Source organism: Heterocephalus glaber, unplaced genomic scaffold (assembly GCF_053883595.1).
Source record: "Heterocephalus glaber isolate CG9 unplaced genomic scaffold, H.glaber_assembly_v1.0 deba00001553, whole genome shotgun sequence".
Lineage (NCBI taxonomy): Eukaryota > Metazoa > Chordata > Mammalia > Rodentia > Bathyergidae > Heterocephalus > Heterocephalus glaber.
Window position 1 is genome coordinate 28,737,540 of NW_028258344.1, and position 20,230 is coordinate 28,757,769.

The window sequence follows — 20,230 nt, forward strand, 5'->3', positions numbered from 1 at the left end:
GCGGGCGCTGCGACCCGGCAAGTGGCCGAGGGCGGGCGCGGCGGCGAGCGGGAGACGCGGGCCCGACCACCGCGCGCCAGGACGCGATGGCGGCGGCGGAGCCCGCAGGCTCAGGCCAGCCGGCGCCGCAGGGCCAGGGCCAGCGGCCGCAGGCGCAGTCCCCGCAGGGACAGACCCCGACCCCGCCGCCGCAGTTCGGGGGCGTCGGGGGCGGCAGCAGCAGGCACGAGAAGAGCCTGGGGCTGCTCACTACCAAGTTCGTGTCGCTGCTGCAGGAGGCCAAAGACGGCGTCCTGGATCTCAAAGCGGTGAGCTCGGGAGGCGGGGATGGGGCGAGCCCGGCCCCTGGCGCGCAGGTCGGGCGGCGGGCGGCGGGCGGCGGGCGGCGGACGGCGGACGCGTCCCCCGGGGTACTGGGCGACACGAGGGCGGGGGCCATGTGGCCTGGCCAGGCTCTGGACGCCGCCATGGTGGAGGGACGGGGCCCGGGGCCCTGCACGGCGCGGCGCTCTCGACAAAGAGCCTGGGACGAGAGCGCGCCCGCGTGGCCCGGCCCGGCGCGGGGACCGAGGGGACCCGTGGTCGCCGCAGCTCTGCGTCCACTTGTAGCGGAGGCTCACGGGGCACCCGGCACTTGGTCCCGGGACACCGTGGGGGCGGGAGGGTGCTGTTGGGAATTGACCGTCTAATAGGTGATTCCAGTTGGACTTTATTACCTGTTTAAGGAAAAAAAACAGTGTCCCATCTCTTCCGGATGAAAAAATAATCCCGAATTCCTTTCCACACTCCTTCCCGTTGATGAAATAATAGCTTATTTATTTTTACTGGTACTGAGGATTGAACCCAAGGCCTTCGCCCAGAGCCCCTTTCCCAGTCCTAATTTTATTTTTTGTTTTGAGACGAAGTCTAGCAAAGTCTTAAATTGCCGAAGTGGCCTCTTTAGCCACCCTCCTGCCTCAGCCTCTCAGATGCTGGGATTACAGGTGTGCATTGCCACGTCTAGCTAATAATAGTAATTTAAAAGAAAAAGACCCCTATTCATTTCACACTGCCTTTCATCATCCTGATGGCTGGAGGATATTTGATTTGTCACTTGAATTGGTATCTGTTATCGATGGTTTTTTGTTTTTTTTTTGTACCAGGGATCGAACTCGCGACCTTGCGCTTGCAAGGCAGGCACCAGAACCACTGAACTAAATCCCCGGCCCCCTGTTACCGATTTTTAAAGTGAGATTTTTAAAGTGAGATTTTTCGATCTCACAGAAAGGGTGTTTTATAACTTTCAGTCAAAGGTAGAAGCGCTCAGTAAACTTTCTCCTCTTTGAGGAGAACGTGTTTCCTTCTCTGCTATGGTTCATATTTTGCAAACATCTATCAAAAGCTGTTCGGTCGTACAGAATGACTTAACTGTTTCAGGCAGGATTTGGAAGTATTCCACAACGTTGAGAAAAAAGAGAATTCGATCACTTTAAATTATAATTCGGGGGCCGGGGGTTTAGCTCAGTGGTTCCGGGGCCTGCCTCCCAAGCGCAAGATCCCGAGTTCGATCCCTGGTACCAAAAAAAAAAAATTATAATTCAGCTAGTTCACCACATTTAAGAATCAGAGCTTTAAAATTAAAAATAAATACGATTACTGAATCACCGCAGTTTCCCTCTTTGACCTAGCCTAAATCGGGCATTACTAGGAGTGACCCAGTATGCCCAGACCCCCAGGTGGCTTGTAGGTGTCGCATTTCCCCAGGTCTATGCCTAAACTAATGAAGTAGCATCTGAGCCTGTGCTATCCTCCAGCACTCCTCAGATGTAGGAACCAAAGATGCCAGGGTCAACTTCTCTGCGAAGCCCAGGGGGACCCAAGTCTTTGAATGACCATCCCCCTCCTTTCTCCTCTGGTTATATATAGTAAGTGTTCAGTAAGTGACTGTATCTAAATTGTTCTACTTTATACCAGTGAAGCATGCTACACATAGTTTTCATTTTGGGAAATAACTTCTGCTATCTTCTTTTTGAAGAGGTGTTCTTGGAATTTTTTCCCCCACCCTTGAAACTAACTTTTTTTTTTCTCCATACCCTCTTCCCTTCTTCCCTGAAAGTGCTTTATGGCCTCTATGGTATTTAAATTGTAATGAATTAAAATGGATTCTTTTTAAAGAATTTTGTTAGAAGTCTTGAAGTCATCAGTGAAAATCAAATTGCAAACTGCTATTCAATGTCTAAACTTCAGTTGTAGCCTGTGATTTTTGTCTAAGATATTAGGAAAGTTTGGGGTTTTCCAGGTAAAACTGAACTCTAATAACAACTTTGAGGGCTTTTCTGTCGGTTTGCCTCAGAATATGATGGAACTTTGCCCTTGCTTGATTTAAAAATTCTTGGCTTTCTTCTGTTTCATCTGAAACTGTTTAATTGCTCTACAGACATCACAGAGGCAGTGAATAGGGTTTGATATAGTGCACTGTAGTAAAAGATCATTAAGATATTTTTAATAATTCATGTTGAAGATGGATGAACATTGATAATTATACATTTCTTCTCATTTAAAATTATAAATTATAGAGATTTTTTTTTCTTATATGCTACTTTGGGGAAAGGGACATATTTCATCATAAGCAGATGTTTTGAAAAGCTACACATTTGACTTAAAAAGAAGCAGTTAAACATAATTTTTATGAAAATGACAAATACAAAAAATTTTCTCATAAAATACCCATGAACACATAGGTGCTATTATTTTTCTGACTTATATACTGCTGAAGAATAAGGACAGAATGCTGTATTTTAGTGATACATTTCTTATTCTTTTTTTTCTTTTTTGGCACAGGGGATCGAACTCGGGTCCTTGCGCTTATGGGGCAGGCCACCCGAACTGCTGAGCTAAATCCGAGGCCCGATGCATTTCTTAATAACTGTGAAAGACAGTTTAGTAAATCAAGTCAATTCTAATAAATATTCTAATATTCTGACATAGATTAACTATCTGGAGAGAATATAAATACATTGACAGTTATTTGAGAAAGTTTTATTCAGCCTTTCCTCACCTGTATTTTCATCGTTTAGTGTCATTTACAATAGTGGAGGTAGGGTAGTTAACATCAGGGTCCTTACAAGCTCTGTAGCTTGCCAATTTATGTTGTTATTGGTAACACTTACTGAAAGCTATCTGCTAGATATCTATCCATATATATATGTGTATATATATATATACACACATATATATATTCATTTTCTTAACTGTAGAAGTGTGGGCTGATAGTCTCATTTTTTAGCTGAGGAAACTGCTAAGTGAAATAGGCCGAGATAAGTTAAATATCTTGCCCAGTGTCCTGGAATACAGAGAGTTAATATTTGAAGCTAAACTATTTATTGTTATTCTGTGTGCTCTCTGCCTTTCAGTAGTCCTTAAAAAAAATGCTTAAGTTTTTATTTTTGTGAGACAAGGAATCTTTCTTTTAAAGAAAAATGCATGATTATCTTTTATCCTTTACCTGTTGTAGAAAAGAAGTAGATTCTGAACTCCATTAAGAATGAGGGTAATGATAGCAAATTCCATACAATTCAACAAATTAAACTGTATTTTATTTTCCCACAACTAGGAATTTCAAGAACAAGGATAACTGTGGCATATCTAGACACTGAAAAATTATTCAGTGCTGAAAAACCCATGGGCTGTTGAGCCATCAAAAGATATAAAGAAAACTGAAATGCATATTATTAAGTAAAAGAAATCAATCTGGAAAGACTGAGTACTGTTGTGATTCTAATTATATAACATTCTATAGAAGGCAGAAAACTGGGAGGACATTGAATGTCTGTCTTGACAGGTTTAAGGAAAGAGGGACTAAATAGAAGGGCAAAAGATTTTTAGGGTGTTTAATGTGATACTAGAATGGTGGTTACATGTCATTTACGTTTGTTCAGACCCATAGCAGGTACAACACCAAGAGTGAAGCATGGACCTAGTTGATAGTGATGTGTTAGTGAAGGTTCATTAATGTTAACAAGTATACCGTTGTTGATAGTGGTTTTCCATGAGCAGTGACATGTAGGTAATTTTTATTGTAGACTATATTAACCTTTTCCCAAGTTTCTACTATTTATATGTGAGTTGAATAATTATATTTTAACTTTTAAGAGGGAAATTTGAACATATCTTACTTTCTCTGTGTTAGCTCTGGTGAGGGATAGGAGGGAGCCTGCACTTATGCTTGGGAAAGAGGTATAAGGAACTTTCTGTACTTTCTGCACCATTTTGCTGTGAATCTAAAACTTTTTTTTTTAGTACCAGGGATCGAACTTGGGACCTTACGCTTGCAAGGCAGGCGGCGGAACCACTGAGCTAAATCCCTAGCCCTAAAACTTCTTTAAAGCAAAGTCGTGTGTGTGTGTGTGTGTGTGTGTGTGTGTGTGTGTGTGTGTGTGTGTGTAAAGCTGGTCTGGATACATCTATTCAAGGTCTAATTATCAGTCATTTGTTAAGTATAAGTTACTGGGCTCAATGGAAAAAAGTTCTCAGGAGACTAAAGCTTTATAGCACGAAGGAAAAAATGATCACTGATTGCTAATAGTAACTGACACTATACCAAGTGCTGTCTTTGAGTTAGCTCCTTTATTTCTCATAACAAAACTGTTATGGAAATATCCTGTCTCTATTTTGCTGATTACAAGATTGAGGCTAAAAGTGGTTAGGTGACTTACTCATTATCCACAGTAAACAAAATAAGAACTTCTCTGGTCTGACGTCAGAACTGAGATAACTTAACCGCTTGCAGCCTCAATCTTGTAATCACCAAAATGGAATAGAGTGTTTTCATTATAGTTTTGTTATGATGAGTAAAGGAAGGTATTTTCATGTTTCCTTTTTAAAACTTAAAATACAGTTATTCAAGTGACATATAAAGAGTAGAAAATTTGGGCAAAGGTTAAAAAAGTCTACAATAAAAATTACTTAGTATGTCATGGCCATGGAGAACAACTATCAACAGTTTTCAGTATTTCCCCAATTTCTTACACCATTGTATAGCTAAAATTAAGTCTTTATTTGCCCATGTTATAAAAATAATCTTAAGGGCTTCACACTAAGGATCTATCCTAATGCCCAGAACTGACCATTCTTTTTAAAGCTAGGTAGGTATATAAGTTGTTTCTAGTTAGTTTTTTCCATCTCTCCAACAAGTATGAGTTAACCAATGTGTGCCTCATAGTTCTAGTAGCTTCCATTTTAGTGTTGTGGGAAGAGTCAGGGAAACAGGCAGAGGCACACATTACACACTGTTAGAGGGGGTTTGGAAGCCCATGAGCTATGAGGATTGGTGAGTGAAGGTTGTTGATGACTTCTGGGAGCAGCTGGAAGGTGAAACTTAGGAATTTGAGGCTACCTTCCTCCTCTACTTAGAAGATCATCTGGATGCCTATTCTAGCCCTCCTCTCTCCTCTACATCTTCCAGAGCACCTTTTCCAGACAAGGCTCTCTCAGTACCCGGGCAGGCATTTCTGCACACACACACACACACACACACTGGCCACTTTTCTAAACTCAAATATTTCCTCTTCCTGAGGGCCTTGAAAGTAAAATAATGCACCCCCCCCCCCCAGCACATCCATGCCCTCATCCCCAGGACTTGTGAATCTGGCAAGATGAATTAAGGTTTGAGTAGCTGACTAGCTGATTTTAAGATGGGGAAATTTTCCTGGGTTACCTGGGCCCTGTGTAATCCCTGGGCCCTTAATAGTGGAGGAGGGAGGCAGAAAAGTAAGAGCCAGTGAGCCGGCAGCATGAAAAGGACTTACTGCTTCCTGAGGCAGGGGGCCTACAAGCCAAGGGATGTGGCAGCCCTGAGGATGGAAAAGACAAAGAAATGAATTATTTCCCAAATAAAGTTACACAGAGGCATATTAGTTTATACTCTTAATACTATATGATCATGAGCAGCCACCTAAGTCCACCAAAGTACCATGACATGAGCTAAAATTGGGCACTCTGAGTTCTTGTCCTGACCTTACCGTGTCCCTAGAAAGTTAATGAGCCTATTTCCCCTTTTGCAGAAATAGAGGCACTAGTAGTACCTACCTCATGGTTATTGTCAAAGTTGCTAAAATTAGTTTTTACTTTTAAGGCAGTGCCTTTTAAACAGTGCCTAGAACATTGTGCATCAAACTGTTTGCTGGATAAATGATAACAGATCAATAGTTTTCTCTGATTTTTTTTTTCATGTTTTGCATATTTGAAAGATGCTTCGTAATTTCTCCCCATCCCCCCGTCTCTGGTGGTACTGGGGTTTGAACCCAGGGTCTTCACACTGAGCTACATTCCAATCCTTTTTTTAACTTTGAGATAGGGTCTGGCAGAGGTGCTTAACTGCCCAGGCTGGGCTTGAATTTATAGTCTTCTGCCTCAATCTCCTAGAGTACTGGAATTGTAGGGGTGTGCCACCACATCCACAGCTAATCTCTGTTTTTTAAAAATAACTCTTTTTAGGGCCGGGGTTTTAGCTCAGTGGTTGCACTGCCTGCCTCGCATGCTCGAGGACCCGAGTTCGATCCCCGGTACCAAAACAAAAAACCAAAAAAACCCAAAACAACACAAAACTAACTCTTTTTAAGTGAGTCATTAAGTGAGTTGGCACATGCATATACCTGTGTAACTACCACCATGGCCAGATGTAGAACACATCCATCATCCTGTTGCCTTCCTGCACTAATTCCTCAACCTTCATTCTTAGCCCTAGCCACCATTGCTCTGGTTTCTTTCCCAGGAAGTAGAATGTTCTTTTCTAGAGTATCATATCAGTGGAGTTACAATCACTGAGGTACTTTCTGAGGTTGATCCAGGTTCATTGCTTTCTATCTGTGAGTAATAGTTTTATGGATATACTACACTTTGCCTGTCCATTTACCTGTGCTTCTAATGTCTGACTATTATGAATACTGCTGCAAAAATTCATGTACAAGTCTGTGTGAACATATTTTTATTGTTTTGCTTTGTGTTCCTTTGATTAGTATTCCTTGAACTCATTAAAAATTTGAACTTGTGTTTTCCTGTTTTATAAATTTGGTGTTATATCCATATTTTAATTTGTAGTCTTCATGTTTTCTTTTATATGTTTTAGCTTTTGAGATAAATTGTTTTTTTTTTCATTTCTTCTATGGATTTGACATTTATAAGTTCTCAGTAAAGGAAATATTTGATATTGTATGTGCATGAGGGAAGGAGAGTTGGGAAGAGAGAGAAAGAGAAAGGAGATACTGAGATTAAGAAGATGCCCTGGTAATTAGACTGAGCCATTGTCAGTTATGAAGGCAGCTAACTTGAAAGTTAGGTTTCGAGTCAGAGTTCATATTTACTATAATCCCTTTCAGATTTTTAGATTATTTAAAAATCAACACCTGAGTAATATATTCTCAAGACATTTAGCCATTTCAGTGTGAAAAATTTCTAACATAAATTACACATCTTTGTATTCATAAACTGAGAATACTGTACATGATTTTTCTTTGTGGTAACTCAAGATACTAAGTCATTATGGATAATGTTTTATTAATACTGTATGTTGGACTATTAGCAACTACTACAGTGCCTCCCTATTGTTCCAGAAGATACCTGTGATTCTCCTATTGACTGTAAAATTAAATATCCTGCATAGTTAAGAACCATATAAAAATAGGAGTAAAGAGGTTCCAAATGGGGTGAACTCTTTGAATAGAAAAATACACTTTTTATATCAGTTTTTGCTCCTCAGAAGCATTTTTTTCTGTCTTTGTACTTAACTGTGTTCTGAATTTTATTTAGTTATGCAGATACATAAATGATGCTGGTCTGTTACATTGTATGATGTACCTTTCAGCGAACAACTTTTTATTACTTTAGATAAGAAGTTGGATCAAAAATAGTGATAGCAATAATATAAATGTAATGCCTACCATGTGCAAGGGATTCTAAAAGTTTTCAAATATTTACTCATTTAATCTTTGCAGAAAGATCTTAATAATTGTTTTGATGGTTCACCTTGATTATGTCAACTTGATTAGCTTGGGAGCCACCCAGGGGATGGTGGAGCACACTTCTGGGCGTCTAGGTGGGTGATTGAGGTGTGACTTTGGGTACTCTTCTGATCCTTCACCCCTCCTCTAGTGCTGTACCCTGCTCTGCTTCCAGAGTGCCATGAACTAAGCAGCTTTGCTCTGCTGCACTCTTCCACCATGATGTTCCTGCCTTGGAGCCAGCTGACCGCTGACTGAATCCTGTGAAACCACTGGATAAATTAAACCTCTCTGCCTTTAAGTTGTGGGTGTTGGTTATTGTGTCCCAACAACAGGAATGCTACAGTTATCCTACATATGAAGAACTGAGGTACAGAGAGGCTAAATAACTCAGGGCCATAGTTAGTAGCTAGTTAGCAAGGCCTGTCCAAGATCCCACACTGCTAACTTCTATGCTGTAATGTCTTTTTTCTTTTGAGTACTCTGACTTAAGACAGTAAAAATGAAGTTTGTTTTTTAAAGATGCAAAGTTTATTAAAAATTAAAATTAGAAATCTAAAGCTTAGGCATTTCAAAAATACTGAGTGTAGCAGCAGTTAGTTTGAGGTAGCAAACTACTGAAGATTTTTTCTAGGATGGATTCTTATAGCATAGGGCATTGGTAGGGAATTGAAACACTTCTGTACCTTGTTGCTTCTGGAGGGAGTCCTTTGTTTACTCTTAAGTTATTCTTTGGTATTTCCTTGTTGATTTAATGGCCCCTGCTGACCCTTTGAAAACACACCCTGACCAGGAACTTGTTCCTTTTTTGCACTCACCTTAAGTAGTCTTGTCTTTTCTCCACCTGTTATAACGCTTTATAGTTCTACTTTTTACGAGACTGTATCATTTTTTTAACCCCATACTATAAGATATCACCTGTAGTCCCATAGCCTTGGATATGTATACGTTTTTTTACTGTATATCTTTTGAATAAATAAATTGATATTAAGATCCTTTTCAGATCCTTTTATGCACTCTTGTATGAAATCTGTATATGAGTCATAGCTGAATTGTGTATTCAGTCCAGTTGTGTAACTTGGGAACTTTTGGTTGAGAACTAAATTTGTGTAAAGTCTTTTGAGATTATGTAAGCCCGTTTCAAAATGTATTGCCACAAATTTATTTTGTGAACATATAATTAACTTTAAACCCTGCCTTAAATATCCATTTACTTTGTTTCCTATTAAATAAGTATAATATCTACTTTACTGTAAATTAGATAAGAGCTGTGTAAAATTCTATTACACAATTAACCTGTTACTAGCTTAGAAAAGATTCTTAATTGTGGATTGAAATCAAACATTCTACACATTAGCTATCTTGAATAGTGTTTGAAATTATGCAGTAGTCAGTCCAAGGACTAAATCAACATAAGATCTAGCACATTTGAAAGTGAATTCACTCAGTGCATTGTTTAGAAACATCCTCATTAAAATATTTCATGGGTAGGAGCCAGGGATTTAGCTAAGTGGTTCCAGCACCTGCCTTGCAAGTGCAAGGTCCCCTGTTCCATCCCCGGTAGCAAAAAAAAAAATTTTCCTGGACAATCTTGATGCATCACTTGGGGATCTTGTCACCATATTTTCAGATGGATGAATTAGTTTCATATAATGTTTCACACTTTTTATTTTGGATTCTGACCCTCCTTTCTGTAAAGTTAATTTCTAAAGTACAGCAGCTAAAATACTGAATACGCATGTATTGACTGTTTTGATCCTGGAAGAGAATAAAATTCCTGCTTTTCAGGAAGAGAACATGAAGGACACAGTTTTTTTTTTTTTTTTGAGTACTAGGGATCAAACTCAGGACCTTGCACTTTCGAGGCAGGCAGCAGCACCACTGAGCTAATCCCCAGCCTGACACAATACTTTGTACAGTTACTGTTTTCATGGTAGCATTTCTGAATTCATCACCACTCTCCATAAGATAAACATCCTTGGCAAATGAGCCACTACTAATCCTAACTCAAATAAAGCTACCACATAATCTTTCTGTCCAGAGTTACCACTGGGCCTTAGTGGACTCATTTGTTCAGGTGAAGAAAGTGCTGTGACCTCATGATTTTCCAAGCCTCTTTAAGTACATCTCATACACTGTCTCACCTGTCTTGGCTTATTTGGGTTGCCCACCTCTTAGCAGCATCACAGGCTTTAATTTTATTCTGCCTGTAGATAGTGCTTTGTTCACCAGTGGCGAGGCATCATATATTTAGGGGATTTGGAGGGAAGACCTATCACTTTCAGAAGGCTAGTTTTGTTTACTTTTTCTATAAATTGAGTTGGTGTGATGATACAACTACATGTGCCTTTGTGGCTGAATAGGTCACATCCTTTTGTAATAAATGTAACCTTTCTTAAGTAAATTTGATTCTCACACATGTCGCAGCTCCACAGACAAGCATGGGATGAGAATGACTCACTTTGATCTCTTCCTACCCTTTGTCTTTGCCCAGGCAATTGTCCTGAACTACAGAAAAATGCACAGTGATGTTTGTTGATAGGTCAAACTTACAATCACAATGGCTACCTTCTGAAGAGCCATAATGTTCCTTTTCTACTGTCTACTGTCTTATTTGCATTTCATTTTCTTTTCTCTTCTCAACCATTAATTTTCCTATTCTCCCTTCTCAGAGCTAGTGAGGAAATAAAAAGCAAACAGAAGGAAATATTTAACCTATTTTGTATACTAATGTTCCTGTATCTGTACTCAGTACTGGACTTCATTAATATGCAATGTGATTATCTAAGCTCCCCCTTTGCCTATTTAATGGCATCTCTTTTACAACTGTCAGTCTGTCTTCTGTTTTATTAATCATCCCTCTTCCCTGTCTACCAGATCTTGATATCTGTATACATACATGTTGAAATAGCTCCCATCATTAAAAGAAAAGAAAAATATTTCTTGAAAACCCCACAGTTCCCTACAGATGTGTGCCATGTTTCCATTCATCTTTGCAGCAGCATTCTTCAAGAGGTATCCACTCTAACTTTCCTTCAACTCCTTCTTAAAATTTCTCTATTAAAGTTTTCACTTTGCTAAAACAGTGTTGGTCAAAATCACCAATCTTTCCAAAGACATCTCTTGATAACTTTTCAGTGACTTGCCTTGCAGCAGCAAAGGACACGGTCATTCTCCCACTTAGTTTCTTCCGTTGTAGTCTGAGTCCACTCTTCTTGCTTCCCCTCTTGCTTCAGTGGTAATTTGTTCCTCATTTCCCAAACCTTAAATTCTGAACTGCCCCAGAATCTGTTGTGGAGTACCTGGGTCTCCTTCTTTGCTCCCCTTCTGGATAAATCTGGTAGATTCCATCTGTGGCCTAAAATTTAGTCTGTTCACTCATGGCTACCAAATTGGTCTCTCTAGCTCAGACCTCTCCCCTAAGCCACACAGTCTCATCTACAGTGGTTGCCTTGATTTTCCCCTTGGATATCACAACGTTCAAGGTCAAATTCCTGATTTCCAATGTCCCTCTCAGGAACTCCCTGCTACACGTTCAAAATATACTGAGAATTTCAGCCTCACCATCTCCAAAGACATCTGCCATCTCTTGAATAGATTTTAGCCACTGCCTTGTCATTGACTTCCTTTCTTCTACCTTTACACCCCATAGAAGATTCATAATACACTAGACAGAGAAAACCTTTTAAAATGGCAAGCTCAGAGCTTGCCAGTAGTTTTGTATTTCATGGAGAGTAAGAGCTGACATCTTTATAGTGGCCTGGAAGGCCCAAGTGATCTCCCCTTGCTATCTCTCTGACTTGATTATCTTTCACTCATTCTCTCCACCTACCTCTTATTTTCCTCTCATGCTTGCCTTTCTCTAATGAACCAACCACACTTCACATCACAGAGTCTGTGTGCTTATTGCTTCTTCGGCCAGGAACGCAGAATGTGCTTCCACCCTGTGTTTGCAGAGGTCACTTGTCCCAGTCAGCTCCAGTGTCACTGATCTCTTCTTTGAAGATCTTATTTAATAACACACTGTCCTCTGACCTCCATTCTTAACAAACGTAATTATTATGTCACTACTATATGTTTAAGACCCAGAATGGGGCCTGGAACTTTGTGGGTGTTAAATAAATGGGTGATGGGGATGATGGGGATGGTGGAGATTCATGGTATCATACTGTTAGGTATGAAAGCCTCAATTTATTTGATAAAACTTTTTAAGATTTCACATACAACTTTTAAAAACAATAATATAAGGTAGATTCTGTGTGTATACAGCCTGATTCTTAGCCACACAACTGTTTCAGGCTATGTTTGACCATGAAACTGTTAATTATGCTGCAGATACTGTGCTAAGATTTTCCAGTTTAATCCCCACAATTCCACTATTCAGTGCATATTATTGTCCTGTTTTACAGAAAAAGGAAATGAGGCTTAGTGAGCTTAAGAGATCAGCTGAAGTTAGAAAGTGGCAAGGCTGAGACCAAATCTGGTGTGACCTAACTTCTTGTTGTTTTATTTTGAGACAAGTCAGGGTCTCTCTCTGTACCTCCAGGCTAGCCTTGGTCTCTCAATCTTCCTGCCTTGGCTTCCCAAGTGCTAGGATTATAGGTGTGCACCACCATGCCTGGCTTTAGAACCTAACTTCTGAAGAGTAATGCAGCTTCTGAAAGAGAAGCCTTTTGGAGGTCCTCTTAAATGACATGATCTGTACCTACTTAAATAGAAAAATATTTAAGAAGTAGTATTTAGTTTTTGAAACCAAGGGTTAAATATTGTGGCTGTTAAAGCAGTAATAGATTACAAACAAGATACTTTAAAACTTTTTTCATCTGGAAGTTCAGTCTGATGGCATTTTGCCTAATGACTTAGGAGAGCTCTTATGGTCTGGTTAATACAAACGTCTTCTGACACCACACTGAGTGAGCTGTTGCTCTGGTTGTGACCTCTTCTGTGTGTCAGTACACAGATAGGAAGACAGCGAAGGCCCGGAGTGGTCTGGGTCACCCTAAAGGAGCCTCTTCGGAGGAAAAGAGGAGGTGGTTTCTCTACTTATAGTTAACACTTCAGTAGACTTGCTCTTCTTCAATAAAAAATACTTCAAACTGAAGAACAGAAGTTCCGTGAAGGTAAACAGGAAGAGATTTCTTAAGTACAAGCACAGAAGGTACCAATGGGCCGTGATTAGTCCTGACCCTACTGTTAGCTGTCTACAAAAGAGAGTGCCAGGTCAGTATTGGGGATTCCAAAGCGCCCCACTTTCCATTTCTTCTCTTTGCTCCCTCCTACTGTCCTGGTCCATTGTTCGAGACATTGAGTGGGTAGACAGTAGTAGAAATGGACTGAGAGCACCTACATTTCATTGAAGGTCCCAGATAAATCAAGTGGGTACTAGTGGTTAGGGGCACTTGCTTCCTGTGGAAGCTGGTCCACATTCACACAATATGCTGTGCTGGGGGTTCTGTAGGGGCTGGTTTTTCACAGAATCAAGACAGTAGTAATGCCTGGGAGAGCTGGTAACCAATTATGTGTGGCTAAATCCCATTTAACTTAGATACATATTGTGCTAAAATTTTCAATAGGGACTATTGAAAATTTTCACTGTTTTTTCATTACTGCTATGAATGTTGAAATGTGGCTCCACATTCAAGATAGGCTGTTTGAAAAAAGAGCTGTAGGATAACCTCTTTTTTGAACTCTTCTTTGTACTACTGGGGAACATATGTCAAGTATGAATGGGAACTAATTACAGAAACTATTCAGTGTTCTTGAGTTCATTCCTAACATGGCAGCATGTAATGTTTCTGATGATCCTTCTAATGTGAATGAAAGCACCAAGCTTTTGTGTAATTGTTAGTACCACAACTGTGCTACAGACTTTGATTTTGTGATTTTTATACTTCCTGTTGGGGTGACATGAATCATTCCATTTTCACTGTGAGTTTTTAAAAATGCAGTTATTAAAAACGGTATTATAGGCTGGGGATTTAGCTGATTGGTTCTGCCGCCTGCCTTGCAAGCACAAGGTCCCGAGTTCGATCTCCGGTATCAGAAAAAAAAAGGTATTATAGGGTGTGTATAAATCCAAATTTCACCCTCATGTCCCTGTAGCCGAAAAATTGCAGATAAAATTTTTTGAATTGATTTTTTTTTTTTTTTTTTTTTTGGTACCGGGGATCGAACTCAGGTCCTCAGGTCCTTGAGCTTGCAAGGCAGGCGGTGGAACCACTGAGCTAAATCCCCAGCCCTGATATAATTTTTTGAATAAGGCTGCCTTTGGATGAAACTACTTATGAATAGAGAAGTAAGTAAGATAGGAAGTGACTAAGTAGATGATTAGTAGCTCCTCCTGATTAGTCCAGAAGGTGACATGAAGTATTCTCATTGTGTTCCTTTATTTTTGTGGGTTTTGTTTCTTGGCCCTTTTTTTCCTCCTATTCTAACATCTGCTAGCTTTTAGGTGGAATAATTTCTTTGGTATTTGCAGTATCTGCAAGATACCTTGGACATACCTAGCTATTGTTTCCAGGCAAGTGACTGGGTCATTTTTGGGATTGGCTTCTCATAATGTGAACATAATAGCCCTATTTGGCTTTTAAATATGAGTAGCCCTGTCTTTCATTGTTGTTTTTCTGGTTTTTCCTTAACAGGCTGCAGATACATTGGCTGTGAGGCAAAAAAGAAGAATTTATGATATCACCAATGTCTTAGAGGGAATTGATTTGATTGAAAAAAAGTCAAAAAATAGTATCCAATGGAAGTAAGTTATGGGCAGCACCCTGTTCTAAAAGTTTCATTTGCTTTGTGCAATTTGACGTAACATTTGTCTCTCCCAAATCCTGTATTTCAGCCTGTAATTACACCAGGCCTTTCATTTTACCCAGGACACACCTCCCTGGGCCTCTGTATGTCCCTCCTGGCTTGAGATGTTTGCTTGTTCTCGCTGCTGAATTTATAAACTTTTGCATAGTTGTATGTTTATGACAAATAGTTTCTGTTCTTCAGTGCTTTGTGCCTTAGGTTTTTTTGTTAGCCAAAGTTTCATCAAAATGCTGAAAGATTGTAATTTATTTTACCAGCATCTCAGTCTTAACACTGCCAGGTATGACTATTTAGCTTTGACATCCTTTTGGCAACTCTGTCACTAGACTCTGGCTATCTAGATGAAAACAAAAATCTTGTAGAGTATATTGAGAAATTTCATAATTTGTTTTGTCAATAAATTTTCCAAGCAAATATGTTCAGGGCTATGGTGTAAGGATTGTGTAAGAATTTTAATGCTTGATTTTTAGAAGCATGTAAACATCTGTATTTTGACTACATTATTAAGTTAGTTTTATGGCCACAGAAATGAAATGATGTTAACCTAAGTTTGGTATTGGTGATATTAATTCTCATGTGTTTTTAAGAGGTGTAGGCGCTGGCTGTAATACTAAAGAAGTTATAGATAGATTAAGATTTCTTAAAGCTGAAATTGAAGATCTAGAACTGAAAGAAAGAGAACTTGATCAGCAGAAATTGTGGCTACAGCAAAGCATCAAAAATGTGATGGATGACTCCATTAATAATAGATATCCTTTTAAATATATTATACATATATATGTAGTTATAGAACATATATGTATATAAGACATTCTTCCAGTCTGAAGGTCAGTTAATTTATCTTGGTATTTTTAAAATTCTGTAAATGAATATAAAATTTTATAATACTCTTAATAATTTAAACTAATATTTTAAAAATACTACCTTTTAAAGTTGTACAGTACACTGGGTATAGTGGTGTACCCCTGTAATCCCAGCACTTGGGAGGCTGAGGCAGGAGGATCACCGTGAGTTCAAGGCAATCCTGGGCTACATAGTGAGTTCAGCCTGAACTACATGGTGAGACCCTGTCTCAAAAGAAAAGGTACAATAGGGCCGGGGGTGTAGGTAAGTGGTAAAGTGCTTGCCTAACATTTAGAAGCCCTGGATTCCATCCCTAGCACTGAAAAAATATATATATAAAAGTTACACAGTACATCTATTAACATTAGTGTTGCACTGAGGGAAAAAAGATTATCCTGCTTTTAGTCTACCCACTGATAAGATGTAATATACTAGCCAAAGTGTGGTTAGACCAGGGGTCTGTATTATTCCTTAGTATATAAGGTTTTTTTTGGGGGGGGGTTCCTGGGAATTGAACCCAGGTAGCACTGAGCTACAGCCCCAGCCCTTTTTGAGACAGAGTCTCATTAAGTTGCCCAGGCTTATCCTGAACATATGATCCTTGTACCAAAGTTTCCTGTGTTGCTCAGATTACAGGCGTGTACCACCATGCCTGCCAGTATTTTTGTTTTGAGAAATATGTAGTCCAGGCAGACTTTGAACTCGATATGTAGTTTCAGCTGGCCTCAAACTCAAGATCCTCCAGCCTCAGCTTCCTGAATGCTAGGATTACCAGTGTGTGTCATCATGTCCGAGTCAGAAGTATTTTTAAATAATTATGTTCAGTGTTCTGAAGTGGCAAAAATTTAGTGACTCGTGAGAGTTTTGAAAAATTAATTTTAAATTTGAAAATGAAATTTCACAGGCCCACAATTAACCTGTGATGCTTTCTGCCTACTATTAACCCAAAGATGGTTCATACTAGAGAACAGGTGTCCAAGGCTTGTGTATTTATCCTATTATACTGGGAGAACAAAACATTAGTGATGTGTTCCATGTGTTTTTCACAAACCACTGCCAACTCTTAGATATCTGTTTCTCTTGATTTGTAACTTTACCTATACTCTTATGGAAACTTTAACTAGACTTTATTTTGTACTACCTCTAATGAATTTTTTACTAATATACACCATATGGTTTATTTTTCATGTTTTGTATTTGGTTAACAAGTTCATAACCTTATTTCCTTTTCATGGACCAGAGCTCCTTAACAGTATGTGAACAATGGGAGTTTTCAAGTCTAAAAAGGTAGAGCCCCAAGATTAAAAAACCATTGAAGTAAGAGATCTTGGACTTTGCTGCCTTGCTTTAAAAGATCTCAGCTATCCACAATTCTCCAAACCATGACTGAATTTTCTGTATATTACCATGTTTTGACACATTAAAAAATATTTCCTGCTTAGAGGTAGTGAGGGCTCAGCCAGGATGTAAAGACTGACCAGGGCCATTCCTCTTGTCTGGTCCATATTCTCCAGGAGGCAAATAGTCCTCTGCCATGATCATCACAGAGCCAGGAAACAGACAACTAGGGGTCAGCCCTATCGTGTACAACCTGCCAAATTATCCTAAGTAGCCAGCCCTAAAGTAGTCACCCTTTGCTGCCCTGCTGGTCCCATGGAAACCCCAACAAAGGTTCTGGCTTAATGTTTTCCCGTCTTTTCTGTCGTCTGCCTCTTGACACCCTATAATAAACTTAGTTTTCCTGAGCCTGTCACCTTTTTGTCTTTTTGCAGTACTAGAGACTAACTCCAGGGCCTTTGTACTGCCCTACATCCCCAGTCTTTTTTCTATTTTTAAGACAGGTCTCCCTAAGTCACATAGGCTAGGCTCAAACTTGTAATCCTCCTGCCTTAGCCTCCCACCGTGCTGGGATTACAGGCTTGTGCCACCATGCCTGGCTCTCTCTTGTTATGGCCATACCTGACTCATAAAAGAACACAAAGCATTGACCAATAAGATTTTCTATGTGCAGGCTTATTTGGTTTCCCTCTACTCCTGCTGATGGTCTCTTTTTCCCTTTCCATTCCCTTTCCCCAGAAGCCCCTAGATAAGCAGTTTTCAATCTTCCCAGCAGTCTTCAGATGTCACAGAAATCAGAATGGCTTCTTTTCAGAGCAAAGGATGGGAACTCCTCTTATAGACCTGTATTTGTCTTTGCCTTTCCAGACCAAAGACTAGGTTTCTTTTTTACCTGACCATGTGTGGCAGCCCCTTCATATATTTGGTCATTTTGGCCTTCAGATGTATTATTTTAAATGTGTAGACCTTGATATAAATGCTGTTCCTTAACTCTATGACAGTACATTTTCCTATGTAACTCATGAAGATGTCTGCAATTGCTTTAATGGTAAGTCCTGTTACACCTTGCCTTACATTCTTCCTGTGATGGCTCAGCTACCGCTGAGCTATAGCAGTTAAGAATTCACCTTAGGCTAAGTCATTATTTTCAGGAGTTGTGCACATTTTGTCTTACTCTATAGTGCTGTGGGTTGGTAGACTGCTTTTGTTTCTGTTTTCATGGCAATAACTGCTCTTCACAGCTCTTATTTCACTGACTCGATTCCCAGGCATAAACTCAGTGTGGAAGGGGGCGGTGGGGGGGGTGTCAAAGACAGAAAGGAAGCCAAATCTGAATGGGTTTGAGCAACAGTTTCAAATCACATAGTCAATGACCAAATTTAAACTACAACATGATTCTCATCAGCACTGTTTATGAAACTATATAATAGGTGTGTTGCTCACAAATGGAAATCAAACAAAGCAGGAGAGTTAGGTGAATCTTTTTTTACCAGGAAAATCACTCCTAATCCTATTCCATCCTGTCCTCACATTTTCCCCTTGAAATGACAACATCATGTATTAATAAACTCAAATGGTAGATACGTGCTTGGATATTATAACACAAGTAAAATGAAATTCTGAGTATTTATATTTAGTCATGCATGGCTATTAAAAAGATGGTCATATGTATTACCACTGCTTAAATCTGCCAAAGTACTTTATCAAGTGGACTCTGACTTCCCATGTAAGACTATGCTGGAAATAGGTCTGGAAATAGTTCTTATGCTTTCTAAGAAAGATTTGCGTGAAGTTTATAAATCTAAAACTCAGCAAAAATCTGCTGTGGAATTTGGCATAAAAAATAAATTATTGTAAGGTCAAGATTTTAGTATATCATACCTCATATCTATATCCTCAATCATTTAAGTAGTTTAAATATTTCAAATAAAGCGTAAAAATAAAATTGAGCTACATTTGTTAATAAGAACAGAGCTGACACTGAGTATTCTGTTCTAAAAGCTACTAATAGTAATACATTTATTGTCTTAGTCCTTAGAACAAACCTGTGCAGTAAGTTTCATGTCCCTATGGTTTTATAGAAAGCCAGGGTCATCTAGTCTGGGATTTAAGCCCAAGCTTCTTACTCCACACCCTACAACCTTGCCACTGCATTGTGTAATCAGTGGTGTTTTTTACAGTTTTTCTTTTTTTGACTAGGTGATACACTTTTGGCTATTCAGGCACCTTCTGGTACACAGCTGGAGGTACCTATTCCAGAAATGGTATGTAGAATATGGCTGTTTAGGAAAAATGGATGTACTGTCTCAAGAGGGACAGATGTATTTTCCTGAACTAATTGTATGGGTACAATTTTGAATTACTGCTCTCAAGTTTTGTATCTGAAAGCATTGATATCTGCATTTGGATGTCTTCAGTACTTTGGTAAAATTATGTAAATGACTGATTTATTGACATTTTAATAACAAGTTTTTTTAAAAATTGACTTTGACATAGAAGGTATCAGTAAATGAATAATAAGTTAAAATGAGCACATCTGCAATTAATGTAAAAAGCATGATCAAGGAAAAAATCAATGTAAACAATTGCTTTAATTCAAGCAAACATTTTCTGGCTTACTGAGTCAAAGATATTTATTTTATGCTATATGTAAAATTCATTATTTTGGTTTTCAGATTATGATTTTCTAAAACAAAGTGATATAAGCTATACCAACCAAAAAGGGAATTAAAAAGAATATATATTATCTACCCTCCCCTGCACCTATTCTAGACGTTTGTGTTTAGGTATTTATATTACTGATTCTGAAACTTCAAGATACATATTACTTTCTTGAAATAGAGAGATTTTGTATTTGTATCTCTGTAGGAAGTCAGTTGTCTGTTTGCTAATTTAATAAAAAGGGGGGTTAGCTTGTGAAATAGTAAAGCAACACAGCATGTTGAGATGACCATAGTCATGATGGCTGACTCCGGGAGATGGAATTCATGTATATGAATGAGCCCAGCACTGGAATAGGTATTATGGAGCACTGAAAGATAAGATTACATGCAGTAAAAATGCATGGTTGCCAGAATTCTACAACTGACAAATTTTGATGATAAGTATTTAAGAAGAACTTTTTTAGGGCCAAGTACCTTAGAGCCTTCAGTGTCCCATTCTACTCTTAGTCTTTACTCATTTTTTAATTTAATAACTTTATTTGGTTGTATGAATTTAGTCCCTAATAGCTTTGCCTGTCTCATTTTTAATGTTTCAAG

The 20,230-nt window shown here is 39.1% G+C and overlaps 1 protein-coding gene across 4 annotated transcripts in view; it reads left to right on the plus strand.

Annotated features, from left to right (window-relative positions):
* The window catches only part of E2f5 (E2F transcription factor 5), a 24,415-nt gene continuing 4,185 nt past the window's right edge, over nt 1-20,230 (plus strand). The window contains exons 1-5 of one of the 4 annotated variants that reach the window (XM_087190543.1): nt 1-308; nt 14,618-14,727; nt 15,377-15,538; nt 17,975-18,018; nt 19,170-19,234. In XM_087190543.1, the coding sequence (XP_087046669.1) occupies nt 87-308; nt 14,618-14,727; nt 15,377-15,538; nt 17,975-18,018; nt 19,170-19,234 (603 nt within the window). In that variant the 5' untranslated portion in view covers nt 1-86. The remainder of the gene's footprint in view (nt 309-14,617; nt 14,728-15,376; nt 15,539-17,974; nt 18,019-19,169; nt 19,235-20,230) is intronic. The other 3 variants (XM_087190542.1, XM_004841990.3, XM_004841989.3) reach the window with 3 other exon arrangements.